The sequence below is a fragment of the Tilletiopsis washingtonensis genome (genome assembly GCF_003144115.1).
Source record: "Tilletiopsis washingtonensis strain MCA 4186 unplaced genomic scaffold FA09scaffold_28, whole genome shotgun sequence".
Classification (NCBI taxonomy): Eukaryota; Fungi; Basidiomycota; class Exobasidiomycetes; order Entylomatales; genus Tilletiopsis; species Tilletiopsis washingtonensis.
Window position 1 is genome coordinate 7,461 of NW_020312025.1, and position 12,752 is coordinate 20,212.

General features: G+C 70.5%; 3 protein-coding genes across 3 annotated transcripts in view; 2 read left to right on the forward strand and 1 right to left on the reverse strand.

The window, feature by feature from the left end:
- Positions 1-931, forward strand: part of FA09DRAFT_363485 (hypothetical protein) — a 2,074-nt gene extending 1,143 nt beyond the window's left edge. Inside the window, exons 3-4 of the mRNA XM_025745596.1 lie at positions 28-409; positions 460-931. Of these exons, the coding sequence (XP_025594888.1) occupies positions 28-409; positions 460-894 (817 nt within the window). The 3' untranslated portion in view covers positions 895-931. The remainder of the gene's footprint in view (positions 1-27; positions 410-459) is intronic.
- Positions 932-2,158: 1,227 nt separating this feature from the next.
- FA09DRAFT_332738 (putative peroxisomal half ABC transporter) lies at positions 2,159-5,528 on the forward strand. Its single transcript, XM_025743583.1, has 15 exons — positions 2,159-2,758; positions 2,814-3,036; positions 3,093-3,191; positions 3,245-3,282; positions 3,337-3,387; positions 3,441-3,803; positions 3,859-3,971; positions 4,025-4,182; positions 4,235-4,288; positions 4,346-4,681; positions 4,742-4,863; positions 4,921-5,000; positions 5,053-5,086; positions 5,145-5,152; positions 5,210-5,528. The coding sequence occupies exons 1-15, from the start codon at positions 2,346-2,348 to the stop codon at positions 5,449-5,451; spliced, it is 2,334 nt and encodes a 777-aa protein (XP_025594889.1). The 5' UTR covers positions 2,159-2,345; the 3' UTR covers positions 5,452-5,528.
- FA09DRAFT_332740 (Rxt3-domain-containing protein) lies at positions 5,181-9,497 on the reverse strand. Its single transcript, XM_025743584.1, has 4 exons — positions 9,408-9,497; positions 9,059-9,331; positions 5,812-8,948; positions 5,181-5,750 (listed from the first exon to the last, which is right to left on the reverse strand). The coding sequence occupies exons 1-4, from the start codon at positions 9,412-9,414 to the stop codon at positions 5,529-5,531; spliced, it is 3,639 nt and encodes a 1,212-aa protein (XP_025594890.1). The 5' UTR covers positions 9,415-9,497; the 3' UTR covers positions 5,181-5,528.
- Between the last annotated feature and the right edge of the window lie 3,255 nt (positions 9,498-12,752).

Below are 12,752 nucleotides of genomic sequence, written 5' to 3' on the forward strand. Positions count from 1 at the left end.
CCCCCCCCTCTGCTCACACGCGCCGCAGACACGCGCCCTGCTGCCGGCCCTGCGCGCCACGCCGTACGCCACGCCGTCGCGCGTCATCTGGACCGGCTCCATCGAGGCGTTTGGGCGCTTCTACAAGCCCGACGACTGGCAGTGCCTCGACCCCAAGCGCTCGCCGCACCCGTACGAGAGCTCCAAGTACCAGTGCGAGCTGGCGGCGCTCGGCCTCGAGGATGCGCTCCGAGGGCCGGTGCGCCTGCCGACCGCGCCGGGCACGCCGACGGGCGACGCCAGCCCGCGCACGGCGCAGGGCATCGAGCCGACGAGCTTCACTGCGCACCCGGGCGTCGTCGCGAGCAGCATCTTCGCCGAGTACCTCAACGTCTTCATGGCGCTCTGCATGAAGTTCGCCTTCTATCTGGTGAGCGCACGCGGCAGCTGCATCCCACCCCGCCCACTGACGCTCCTCAGGCCCGCTGGACGCTCTCGCCGCATCACCCCATCGAGGCGTACAAGGGCGCCGTCGCCGCGAGCCACGTCGCGCTCGCACCGCTGGCCTCGCTCGACCCCACGCGGCGCTACGGCGCGCGGGCCGACTTCTGGGCCCGCGAGTACGTCGACGCCGGCCGCATGGACGGCTGGGCGCAGCGGCGGGACCGGCAGGCGAGCGAGCAGGAGGGCGAGCATGTCCGCGCCCAGGCGCGCGACCTCATTGCGCGCCTCGAGGGCGTCGCCGGGCGCGTCTGGGAGGAGGCGCGCGACGGCAGCCTGCCGCCGTTCCGTGAGCTGGGCCCTGCCGGCGACTCCTTCTCCTCGGCGCTGCTGCTGCCCTCGAGCAAGCGCGCCGAGCCTGCCTCGCCCGCCGACGCAGACCGTGACTGGGAGAAGGTCGAGAGCGAGGTGTGAGCATTGCCTCGGCCCAATGACACCTCTGTTGCCGCTCTTCGTGCGCCTGGACCTCACGCATTGGCAGGTCGCACAACAGTGTGCCGTGACGGCAGAACGGCTCGCGTGGCGTGCCCTGGCAACGCTGCATGGCGCGTCGCACGCGCCCAGTGATCACTCTTCACTGCAAGTCTGTGCTGGCCATCCCGCAGGCTCTGAAGGCGTGCGTGCGGCGTTCGCACGCGGCGGCAGGGCGAAAACGCTGCTGCCACGCCGCGCTTGCAGAAAAGACGCACGTACAGCGCGCGTACAACGCGCGGCCCGCCGTCGATTTGTTACATGCCGCCTTGTCTCGCCTCGCGGCTCGCATGCCAGCTGCCAAGATAGCTGGTCAGAATGGTGCGCATCGCTGTTGCACCCTGTTGCTAACGCCCCTGTACAGAGCGCACATGGCCGACTCGCGCTCGTCGACTGGTTAACGGAACGGGAAGCGGCGTCAGCAGCACAAAACACGAGCTCGCAGAGACTCGAGCGCGCTCCGCCTTGTGTCCCGCTAGCTACGCCTGTGCGTTGACAGCAACGTGCCAGGCCGCCAGCCAACAGCCAGCCAAGCAGGCTCGCGGAGGCCCAAAACGCTGCCGCTGACGTCTTCGGTATGCCTGCGGCCCTGACAGTGCGGCTGGGTGGCGCGCCTCACGATCAGCTCTCAAGGGTGGCGGCCCAGCCATAGACGGCCACATACCTTCCTGTCACAACCACGCGTGATGCATGAGCGATCCTTGATGGCAGACAGGCAGGCCGTCTCCGCAGCGCACTGCCCTGCCGAGCCGTCAGATGTGTCCGCCGAGATGGGCAGGCTTACAGGCCCCGAGGTCGACCTGGGAGGCTTGTCGGCAGGTCAAGACACCATGAAGCCGCTCAGAGGCCAGCTGCGTGTCCGCGGAGGGTATGGCCGTGATGCGGACGTCGCGAACTAGTCTCAAGGCGGTCTGCGCACCTTGCGAGGCCAGCAGGATGCGCGCCTGCTGTTGTAGGCACGCGAGAGAGCGCGCGCGAAGGAGGTGCGCGCCGCGCTCCGCGTGCCGCTGGCCTGCCTAGCGTTTCACGCCCGCCGCGGCGCCGCGCGCACCGGCACGCGCGCCGGTGCAGGCGGCGGACACACTGGCGCAGTGCCCGCGCCGCGGCGCCCGGCACGGCAGCAGCGGCGCGGCCTGCACCCTGTCTCCGCCAACTGGCGCATGCACACCTCGCGTGCCTCTTGCTTGACCTCCACCACTCCGCCTCGCCCTCCTCTTGCTGGCTGATTGGAGCCACCACCTCGGCACCGCGCGACGCTGCACAACAGTCGGCACCGCGCTTCCTGTCCGCGCAAACGGCTCGCCTGGCAGCTCGCGCTCGCAGGCCACGCAGCGCGGGGTAAGACGCCGCCAGCAGGCGCCCGACCGGCTCTCTCCGCCCCTCGCCGTCGCACGATGGCGAACCGCACGCTGCGGACGGCCGCTCCGCCGGCGCTGCGTCGCGCAGCGTCGCAGGTCGCCAGCCTCGCGCCCGGCGGCCTCTTCTCTGGCCCGCTCTCGGACGCGCAGCTCGAGGCCGCGCTCGAGCAGCTCTACGTGCAGAACGCCGACGGCTCGCACGACCTCCTCGTGCCGCACCGCGGGCGCATCTCGCGCGTGCCGATCCGTGCGACCCGCCAGGCCGTCTTCGATGCCCACTGGCCGCACTTCAAGCTCGCGCCGCCCGTCGTCGAGAGCAGCGCCGAGGAGCAGGTCAAGGGCGACGAGCGCCGCCGCGTCGAGGCGCGCAAGGTCCGCGAGGAGGGCGGGCAGGCCGCTGCGGCCGCCAAGAAGGTGGGCGTCAACAAGGAGTTCTTCCGGCAGCTGCGGTGAGTGCCGTCGCTACCACCCGCCCGCGCAGCAGGACTGATGCGCCGGCTGCAGGGCGATCATGCGCATCCTCATCCCAAACGCGCGCGGCAAGGAGGTGTTCCTGCTGATCCTGCACACCGGCTTCCTCGTGCTGCGCACGTACCTCTCCGTGCTCGTCGCGCGCCTCGACGGCATGATCGTGCGCGACCTCGTCACTGCCAACGGGCGCGGCTTCCTCCGCGGCCTGGGTCTCTGGTTCGCCCTGGCGGTGCCGAGCACGTACACGAACAGCATGGTGAGCAGCGCGCCAGCGCGTCGCCCGGGCCATCGCTGAGCCCTGTGCCTATCAAGATCCGCTATCTGCAGAGCAAGCTGGCCATCGGCTTCCGCACTCGGCTCACGCGCTACGCGCATGACCTGTACCTGAACAACAAGGCCAACTTCTACCGCGTGCGTCGCAGACGCTGCCCGGCATGCGGGCGGGGTGCTGACGCGCACTGCAGATCATCAACCTCGATGGGCGGGTGGAGAGCGCCGACCAGTGAGCAACACGTCTCGTCTCGGCATCGAGCCGCGCAGCTGACCGCGTCCGCAGGTACATCACCACCGACATCGCACGCTTCTGCGAGACCCTCTCTGCGCTGTAGTGAGTGGCGCCTGCCGCTCGTCCACACACGGCCTACTCACCGTTCGTCACAGCTCGAACATCGCCAAGCCGAGTCTCGACATCATCATCTTCAACGTGCAGCTCTCCAAGGCCATCGGCGGCCGCGGCCTGTTCGGCCTCTTCTGCAGCTACTATCTCACGGGCAAGGTGCTGCGGGCCGCGGCGCCCGCCTTTGGCAAGCTCGCGGCCATCGAGGCGAAGCTCGAGGGCGACTTCCGCGGCGCGCACGGGCGCCTCATCACCAACGCCGAGGAGGTGGCCTTCTACAACGGCAGCGCCATCGAAGAGTCGATCCTCAACCGCGCCTTCAAGCGCCTCGTCAAGCACGTCGGCAGCATCTACCGCGTCCGCGTCGCGTACTCGATGACGGAGGACTTTGTGCTGAAGTATGCCTGGTGCGTTGCTGCGCAGACACGGGCCGCGCTTGCATCTCTGACGGCGCGTCGCCAGGTCGGCCGCGGGCTACGGCCTCATCGCCATGCCGTACCTCTTCCCGGCCGCCGGTGCTGCGGCAGCTGCGAAGACGCAGTCCGCCGATGTCGGAGTGGCAGAGCGGACCGAGGGTAAGCGATGCTGTTGAGCACTGCCCGCTGCGCCGAGCTGACGCCCTCGCCAGGCTACGTCGGCAGCCGCCGCCTGCTCCTCAGCGTCTCGGACGCCGGCTCGCGGCTCATGGCCTCGTACAAGGACCTGGCCGAGCTGGCGGGCTTCACCAGCCGCATCTACGTCCTCCTGCAGGTGCTGCACTCCCTCGACCGCGGACAGTACCAAAGCGTGAGTCCGGCGTCGCTTTGTCGCTGCAACGCCAGCTCACGTGCCCCGCCAGCTGCCGCGCCCTGCGGACCTCGCTCCCGGGCAGCCGTTCTACGACCTCGGCGATGTGAGTGCTCGCCGGCTGAGCCTGTGGGTCGTCGCCCGCTGACGTCAACATCGCCAGATCCGAGGCACCGTGCGGCACGGCAGCGGCGACGTCGCGCTCACCAAAGTGCCCATCGTCGCGCCGGCACCGGGCGTGGAGCGCGGCGGCGAGGAGCTCGTCAAGGAGCTCACGCTGCGCATCCAGCCCGGCATGCACGTGCTCATCTCGGGCCCGAACGGCGTCGGCAAGACGGCCGTGGCGCGCGTGCTGGCGGAGCTCTGGCCCGCCTTTGACGGCACGCTCGAGCTGCCCGACGCCAAGGACACCATCTTCCTCCCGCAGCGCGCCTACCTCACCACGGGCTCGCTCAAGGAGCAGATCATCTACCCGCACGCCGTGCCGCAGTGCAGCAAGGTCCGTCGGTCGCGCGCTGCTTGCCGAGGACCCACTGCTGACCATGTCTACGCCGCGCAGACCGACGACGAGCTCATGGAGATCCTCCAAGCCGTGCACCTGGGCTACGTCGTCGAGCGCGAGGGCGGCTTTCAGGCACGCAAGACGTGGACGGACGTGCTGTCGGGCGGCGAGCGGCAACGGTCAGCATGCGCCCGGAGCGCGATCGCCGACCTTGGCTGACACCCTGCCGGCGACAGATTCGCGTTCGCGCGCCTCCTCTACCACCAGCCACGCTTCGGCATCCTCGACGAGACGAGCTCGGCCGTCAGCACGGACGGTGCGTTGCCGTGGCGCCTCTGCCTCGGCGTCCCGCTCACCCCTGTCTGCAGTCGAGGGTCTGATGTATCAGGCAGCAAAGGAGCGGTGAGTAGCAGCGGCCGGCCTCCGTAGACGCGACGTGCTGACGCGACCCCCCTCTCAGCGGCATCAGTAGGTTGCGCCGGACGCGAGCAGCTGCGCGCCCCAGCTGACACGCCTCTCCCTCAGCTCTCATCACCATCTCCCACCGGCCCTCGCTCATGCGCTACCACACGCACCTGCTGCATCTCGGCGGCGAGCAGAACACGTGGCAGCTCGAGGAGCTCGGCGGCGACGGCTCGGAGGCGCTCTCGTTCGAGGACGAGATCCGCGAGCTCGAGGCCAACCTCAAGGACGTCGAGCAGTGGCAGGCGCGCGTCGACGAGATCAAGCGCGAGCTGCAGCCGCAGGCACTGCAGGCGGGCGCCTAGTCGGCAGCGTGCGGGCACGGCCGGCAGCATCTGCTCACCGTCAGCGATCTGCCGCAATTCGATAGCATTACACCGCGCTACGACTGCGTGCCGATGCGCTGCGGCAGCGCGTCCCAGAAGCGGCGCACGCTCTGGTCGCGTGCCGCGGCCAGCGGCATGCGTCTGAGGGCGGCGCCAGAGAGCTCGGTGCCGGTCGCGGCATCCTGCGTCTCATACGTCCGTGCCGCGGAGAGCTGCGCGAGATGCTCGATGCGGCGCTTCGCGCCTCGCAGTCCGTGGTCGTCGGCGGCGTAGCCGGGCTGAGGGGCGGTCGCCGGGTCAGTCATCCGGCTGGAGCGAGCCCGGGCCGCGCGTACTCACAGGCTTGAGCTCGACGCTCTCGACCACGAGGCTCACGCCGTCGTGCGTGTTGCCCCAGCTGCGGCTCTTGACGCCGGCGCGCTGGCTGCCCTTGTACGCGATGAGGCGCGGCGCGACCCGCAGCGTGACGGACAGGTCGCAGGTGCGCTCCCGCCCCGCACCGTGCAGTGGAGCCGCACGGCTGGCGGGGGCGCTGGTGGCGCGCGTGTCGCGCTCGGCCTGCGATGAGGCCGAAGCCGGCAGCGCTGGCCTTGACGGGCTGGACCGCTCGGACGCCTCGTGCATCTGCTTCCACGTCCAGAGCGCGCGCCCCGGCGGCACCCAGCCCGGCACGTCGTCGACGGGCGGGCCCTCGATCCAGCCGGCGTGGGCGCACATCGCGACGACGTCGGAGTCGTCCGTGTAGACGTCTGTGCCCCAGAGCTTGCGCCGCACCAGCGCTGCCTGGGTCCAGAACGCCTTGACTGCTGCGGTGGCCTCCTCCTCCGACAGGGAGCTGCTTGGCGACGTCGCAGCGGCGGACGGCAGCTTGGTGCGCGCGCCGCGAGGGCGATCAGCGGCGACCATGCGCGCGTGCTCGAGACCTCTCCAGCCAAGACTCCAGCGGCCCTTGCCGGCGAGAGCGGGACTCGGACCCTCGCTGCCGCGGGCATCGAGCGCATCCTCGCCTCGCAGTCGGAGTCGCTCCGAAGCCGCGCCCGCCAGCTCCGAGGCAGCCGGCCCGGGCCCGAGCCATTCGCCGCTGATGCGGACCTCGAGCGTGGCGCCGATGTTCTCCGTCAGAATCTCGCCGGGCAGGAGCGGGTCGATGCTGGCGTCGTACCGCCAGCTGCCCAGGTGGCGAGCCGGGCGAGGTGTGGCGCCCAGATCTCCGCCAGTGCTCGCGTCGCCTGACGCAGCCCTTGCCTCCTTTCCGACCTCGAGGAGCACGTCCTGGAGCGCGCCATGCTTGAGGGCGGGCGCGTCGGCTCCGCCAGGCGCGCGCGAGGTCGTTTCGCAGCGCTCGAGGTACTCCCAAACTGCCTCCGAGTCGACGCGCGGTCCGGCGTCAAAGTCCCGCGCAGGCACGCTCTTGTCCTGTGCGTCAGGCTGGCGAACAGCGACAGAAGGCGGCGCGAGTCCGGGTGCAGGGCCCAGAATCGGCGTGCGTGCTGATGCACTGGCCGAGACGAACTCGGCGCTGTCGTACGACTTGCCTGGGGCGCTCGCAGCTGCAGCCCGGACGTAGGCCGCCTGGGCCTGTGCCTGCGCCTGCATGTGCGCCTGTGCTTGCGCCGCCAAAGCGTACTGCTGCTGCTGCTGCTGCTGCTGATGGTGTTGCTGTGCGGGCTGTTGATGCTGCTGCGGAGGCGCTTGCGACGCCGTGTGCGCCGCGTGTTGCTGCGCGTGGGATGGCGAGAACATGTGCGCCTGCGTCGCCTGCTGCATTCCTTGAGCCTGAGCATGCGGCAAGTGCGCCTGTTGGGCCAAGCCACCTTCCTGCTCAGCCTTCAGACGCTTGTTGCCTGCGTTGCTGTTGCTGCTCCCGGCATGGCCGAGCGTCCCGGTGGCAGCAGGGACGCTCGAGCCGGCCTTCTTCTGGCGCGACGACGCACCACTGCGCTTGGATCCTGCCAAGGCTGCCGCTGGCGGCGCAGGGAGTGAGCTGGCACCCGCGCGCGAGCCCTGCGAAATGTCGCTGCCGGCGGATGACTGCTGGCCCGCGTGCGGCTTGCCCATGGCGGGCGGCGGCTGAAGTGCAGCTGGCCCGAGCGATGCGGAAGAGGAGTCGAGGTACTGCTCTCCCTCCTGAGCACGGCGATCGAAGAGATGAGCTCGCGCGCCGCCGGCCTGCGGGGCCGCGCGATCGCCGTGATACGGTCCGCCAGACTGTGCCCCATGCGTTGCTGCCGCTGACGCCGACAAGACCGAGTTTGCAGAGCGCCCGAGGTGCGCCGGAGGCGCTGCTCCGCTGCGAGGATCAAGACGCTGCGCCGCGGATGCACCGCCATACATGGCCGCAGCGTCGTCTGCACTGTAGTGACCGGGCCCGTCGGGGCGAGGAGCGGACGTGTCGTACGGCTCGTCGCGCTTCCGCTTCTGAGATGACATCGACGCCGCGGAAGCGGAGTGCTGCCGGTCGAGTGCAGGGCTCGGAGCTCGGCTGTTGCCGGTGCCGGGCGTCTTGCGCCCCGCAGGGAATCTGCCGGCTGCGCCAGGTCCAGGGACGCCGGGCAGCGGAGCACCTCCGCCAAACGACGGACTGCCAAAGGATGGGATCCGAGAGTCGCCCGAATGCGTGCGCGCGTGCCCGCCGCCGAAGCGACCCATCTCTTGCGCTCGCCAGGCTGCAGCGTGCTGGGCGGCCTCTTCCGCCAGCGGCCCGCTCCACTTGCGACGCGCCAGATTGGCAGCAGCCTCGCTGGGCGGCGCTTGCTGCGACACTGGAGGAGTCTTTCCAGACACGAGGTGATGCGCCTGAGAGGCCATCTGGTCCTTGGTCCCGGCGGCTGACGAGCCGGACGCGGCCGAAGAGTGTGCAGCTGCTGCGCCGCTGTCCTCGTATCGACGCCGACCCTCGGACTCGGCTGCGCGGCTCTCACGGTCGCGCTCTCGCTCTCGCTCGGCCCGTCGCTCACTGCCGCCGCTGGAGGGGCCCAGGATCGAGCTCATGCTCATCGGATCGCCACGCTGCGGCACGGTCGCTGCGTCGCGCAGGTGGGGCGCCCCGCTGGCAGCCGGAGACTCGCTGCGTCGTCGCGACCCCATGCGCCCGGCCGGTCCCGCGCCGGCTTGTGTCGCAGCGTCCCAAGCTGCGTGGTCGGCGCGCTCGCTTTGCGCAGCCTCGTGCCCGCCGTAGGAGCGCGGCACGTGGTGCAGCGGAGGCGGCGACGAGTGCCCGCCCCGCGAGGACCAGCTAGGCAAGCGGCCGTGCTGCGGCGCCCAGGCGGGCTTGCCCGAGGCGCCGGCATTGCCGTCCCAGTGCGACGGGCCGCCCCCGCTCGCGGCGCTCTGAGACGGAGGCAGACGTGGCGCTGTTGCGGGCGCAGAGAGGGGAGCCTGAGGCGGCGCATCCCAAGGCATCGAAGGGCGGTACTGCGCAGGCGGAGTCCGAGGGCGAGCAGGCGACGAGGGCGAAGCGAACTGTTGGCTAGCGTCTGTGTCGCGAGACGCTGTCAGCGCAGCCCAGAGCAGGTCATGTGCAGGCTGCGAGAGGCGTGCATCGAGGATGCCGCCTGCAGGCCTCTGCTGCACTGTGTGAACTCACCCCTCCGCGCAGACCCGCGGTGCAGCGCCGGGTCGCCCTCGTCTCTTCCAGCGGTGCGCGCCCGGAAGTGCGCCTCGCTGGGGTTGGCGCCCATCGCACCGGGCGAGCGGGCAGCGTGCGGATGCGCAGGATAGCCCGCTCCGTGTGCGGCGCCCGGGCTGCCGCTGGCGGTGCCCTGCGTGTTCATGGCGGCTGCACTGGCGTTCGGTGCTCCGGCAGCGGTCGAAGAGGCTGCGGCGGGAGCTGCTCCTGGAGCCGTGCGCGGCGGCGGGCCTGCGGGGATGCCAGAGGGGCGCGTAAGTGGCTGGACAAGCGAGGCGCGGCCGGCAAGCCCCGAGAGTGCACGCACCGTACATTATGGTAGCCAGCGCTTCGTGGAAGCGTGATGGTCGGCGGCGCGTGCACGACGCAGAGCAGGTGAGAGGCGAAGGTGGTGGTGAGGAGGAGGGCACGGCTGCCGGGCGCGGATCGTCGCGCGTGTTCCACACGCGCCAGCGGCGGTGACCGTGCGGCCGCCGGCCCGCTGCGCCCACACGGCTCTCGTGCCGGGGAGCAGCGATGGCGCGTCTGCTGACGCGCGCAGGAGAGCGGCGCGCTTTTTCCGTGCCGGCTGCAGCCGCAGAAGCATCAGCCGGAGCCCGCAGCAAGAAGCGCAGGCAAAGGCGAATGAGGGGCGCGTGCGTGAGATGGTGCCAGCAAGCACGCCGGCCAGTGCGCGGCGCTGCCTGCCTGCCCTGCATAATCCCACAGCGGCGGCCATCGCCAGACCTGCCAGGCGCTCTCAAGCAAGCAGAGCACGACAAGGGTTCATTGCATGGCCGATGCGGCACAGGGTATAGAATGCGGGGGAAATGCGGGGCCGGTCAGTGTTCGTGGCGCTCGGTCAGGGTCAGTGGGCGCCCTCCTCGCGCAGCATAGCCTTGAGGCGTGCAATGCGCGCCTCCATGCCCACGAGCGACGTCTGCAGGGCGCGGTGCCGGTTGCCCAGGCCCGCCGTGGCGCTGACGTCGCCGGCAGGCTCCTCTGTCAGCGTCGACGTCGTCGTCGCCGGCGCGGCAGACGCCCAGCGCGGGCGCGGCAGGGCCAGGTTGGCCTCCGAGTGCCGCTTCGACAGCGTGCGCCCCAGCTTGGCCGTGTTGCTGCTGCGCCGGCGCGGGGGCTGCGGCGCTTGCGTCTCGGGGACCTTCTCGAGTGCGGCGCCCTCCTGTGCGGGCGGTGACGGCACTCGCATGGGCTGGACGTTGCGCAGCGGCTGCAGCGAGGCGCGGCGCGGAGCATGGCGATTCTGCGCGGGCCCGTCGGCGCCGAACGCATCCGTGAGACTCGGCATGCTCGGACTGCCCGCCTGGCCGAGGCCGGTGCCGATGCTGCGCGATTTGGCTAGCCGGTGGCCCTTGTCCTCGCTGCTGCCGCGCACGACGCCCTGGCGGAACTCTGCCAGCATCTCGCGGCTGTCGCGTCGCCGCATACGGCCGGGGCCCTCCTCGGACCTCAGCCGCACGTGTTCTGGGCGTTCGGGCGCGCTGGGCCCGCCGAGGATGGGCGCGCCGAGCAGCGCCATGCTGCTGATCGGCGGACTGGCGCTTCGCGAGCCCTTGGTCGCCTCTGCCGAGCCTGCGAGCGAAGCGTCCGGCGCGATCTCGAGCGGCTCTGCCTCGGGGGACGGCCACCTCGGAGGCGCCGCTGACCGAGGCGGCGACAGCTGGTCGAACGACGTCACAAAGAGAGGGCTGCTGACCCGAGCGGCCTTGGTCGGAGTGGTCTTCTCCTGCGCCTTCAGGAGGAGTTGCCTGGCGCTGCGCCGCTTCTGCAGTCTCCCGCCGACGGCGGGGAGGGCCAGCGACGCGGACGTGTTGACTGCCGCGTCGCGATACTCTGGCTTGGCCGCTGAAGACGAGGGCATGCCAAGCCGTGCCGACAAGGGTGCGTCCTGGTAGGCGGGCGCAGGCGCGGGCGGTGGCGCAGAGCGACTCGGCGATGCCAGCGTGACCACTGGCTGCAGCACGGCCCCGTCGGCGTGATGGAGGAAGCGCGGCAGCTGGGCCACGCGCTGTGCTCCCATGAGCGCGGCAGAGAGCGACCTCACCGGCAGCTGCATGTCGTCCTTCGCCACGGGCGGCAAGGTACCGGCCGCCTGCAGCGCTTGCGTGCCCAGGCCCGACAAGCCCGGTGCCGTTGCCGAGTGTGGCAGCCTCGGCCGCGTCGGCGCGAAGACGGGCATCGGAGAGCGCGCCAGCGGCACCGCCGCCGGGCGGCGCGGTTTCCGCACACTTGCAGCCGCCGTCCACATCTCGTTCCACGCTTCACGCTCGCTGAGAGCGCGCCGAGCGTTGCTGCCTCCGGAACACTCCGAGCTGGCGGGGCCCAGGGATGCCTCGGCACCTGGCGTGGCTGACCGTGCACGGTCGAGGTCGTTGCGCCGTATCCGCACACCGGTGGCCAGCGGAAAGGGGTACGGCGAGGACGGCACGCCGGGAGTGGCGACGGACGTCATGGCGAGCGCGGCTGCCGAGTGCTGAGCGCCTGCGTTCGCTCGGAAGTCGGCGCCAAGGCTCGGCATGGACGTCTTGCGCAGCGGCGTGACGAACGTCGGCGCGTGGGTGTTCGAGACGGCGCGCCCGGCCATCTCGACAGCGCGCCGATGCAGCGGACGCTGCAGCGAGCCGTGCCACGGCGTTGACAGTGCCGGCGGCGTCGGCATGGCCCGAGCGGCAGAGGCCATCTTCCCGAATGGCGTCGAGGCTGTCGGCGCAGAGCTGTGCTCGTGGACTGCATCGGGCCAGGGAGAGCCATCGGGGCTTGCGTACACGTTCGCGGCTGCCCGATACGGAACGCCGGCAGGGGTGGAGGTAGGCAGTGCATCGGCGGCGAAGGTCTTGACGTTCCTCTTGAACGCATCGGCCTCCGGCAAAAGGGACAGACCAACGAAGTACGTGTCCACGTCTTGCCAGCAGCTCTCTTCGTCCTCGGCATCCTCGGCCAGGCTGGACGTGTGACTGTTCGAGCGCGAGATGGTGCGGCGTTCCAGCGCACGAGCCGTCGGCGACGAGTGCACTACCGTGTCCGAGCTGTCTGCCGCAGCGTAGTTGGGCGACTCCTCCCACCGGCCCTCCATGGCACGCTCCCATGCGTCAGCGGCCTGTGTCGGCGGCGACTCGTAGATGTCGCGTGCGGTCTCGTCCATGTGCGGGATGTGCGCGATGCCGGCAAACTTGCGGCTGCCGTCAAAGCTGCTCAGCAGCGAGGGCGACATGAGACTGTCGTGAAAGCTGTGGCCGCGCGCCGCTGCGCGTGGGCTGTGCACTACCGAGACCTCGGGCTCTGCCGTGGGGTCTGTGGGGCTCAGACGAGGCCTGAAGGGAGCGGCATGGGCGTATGGCTGCGCCCACTGCGTGCCGCGGAAGAATGGGTGCGCCTTGACGTCGTCCGACGACGTGCGGCCCAGGCGCTGCTCCGGCGGTGCAACGAGTGCGCTGATGACGCTCCACAGTTCGTCGGAGCGAGGAATGCTGCGGTCCACGCGGAATGTGTTCTGGTGGGGCACAAGTGAGCGAAAAGGCCTCGTCTGCACGGCGTTCTGCGGCGACGCACCGCAAAATTGAGCTTCTGCTCGACCACCTGCGTCGGCGTGCCTTGGAACGGCAGGACGCTGTGAGTCATCTCGTAGAGGATGAGCCCGACGCCCCACCAGTCG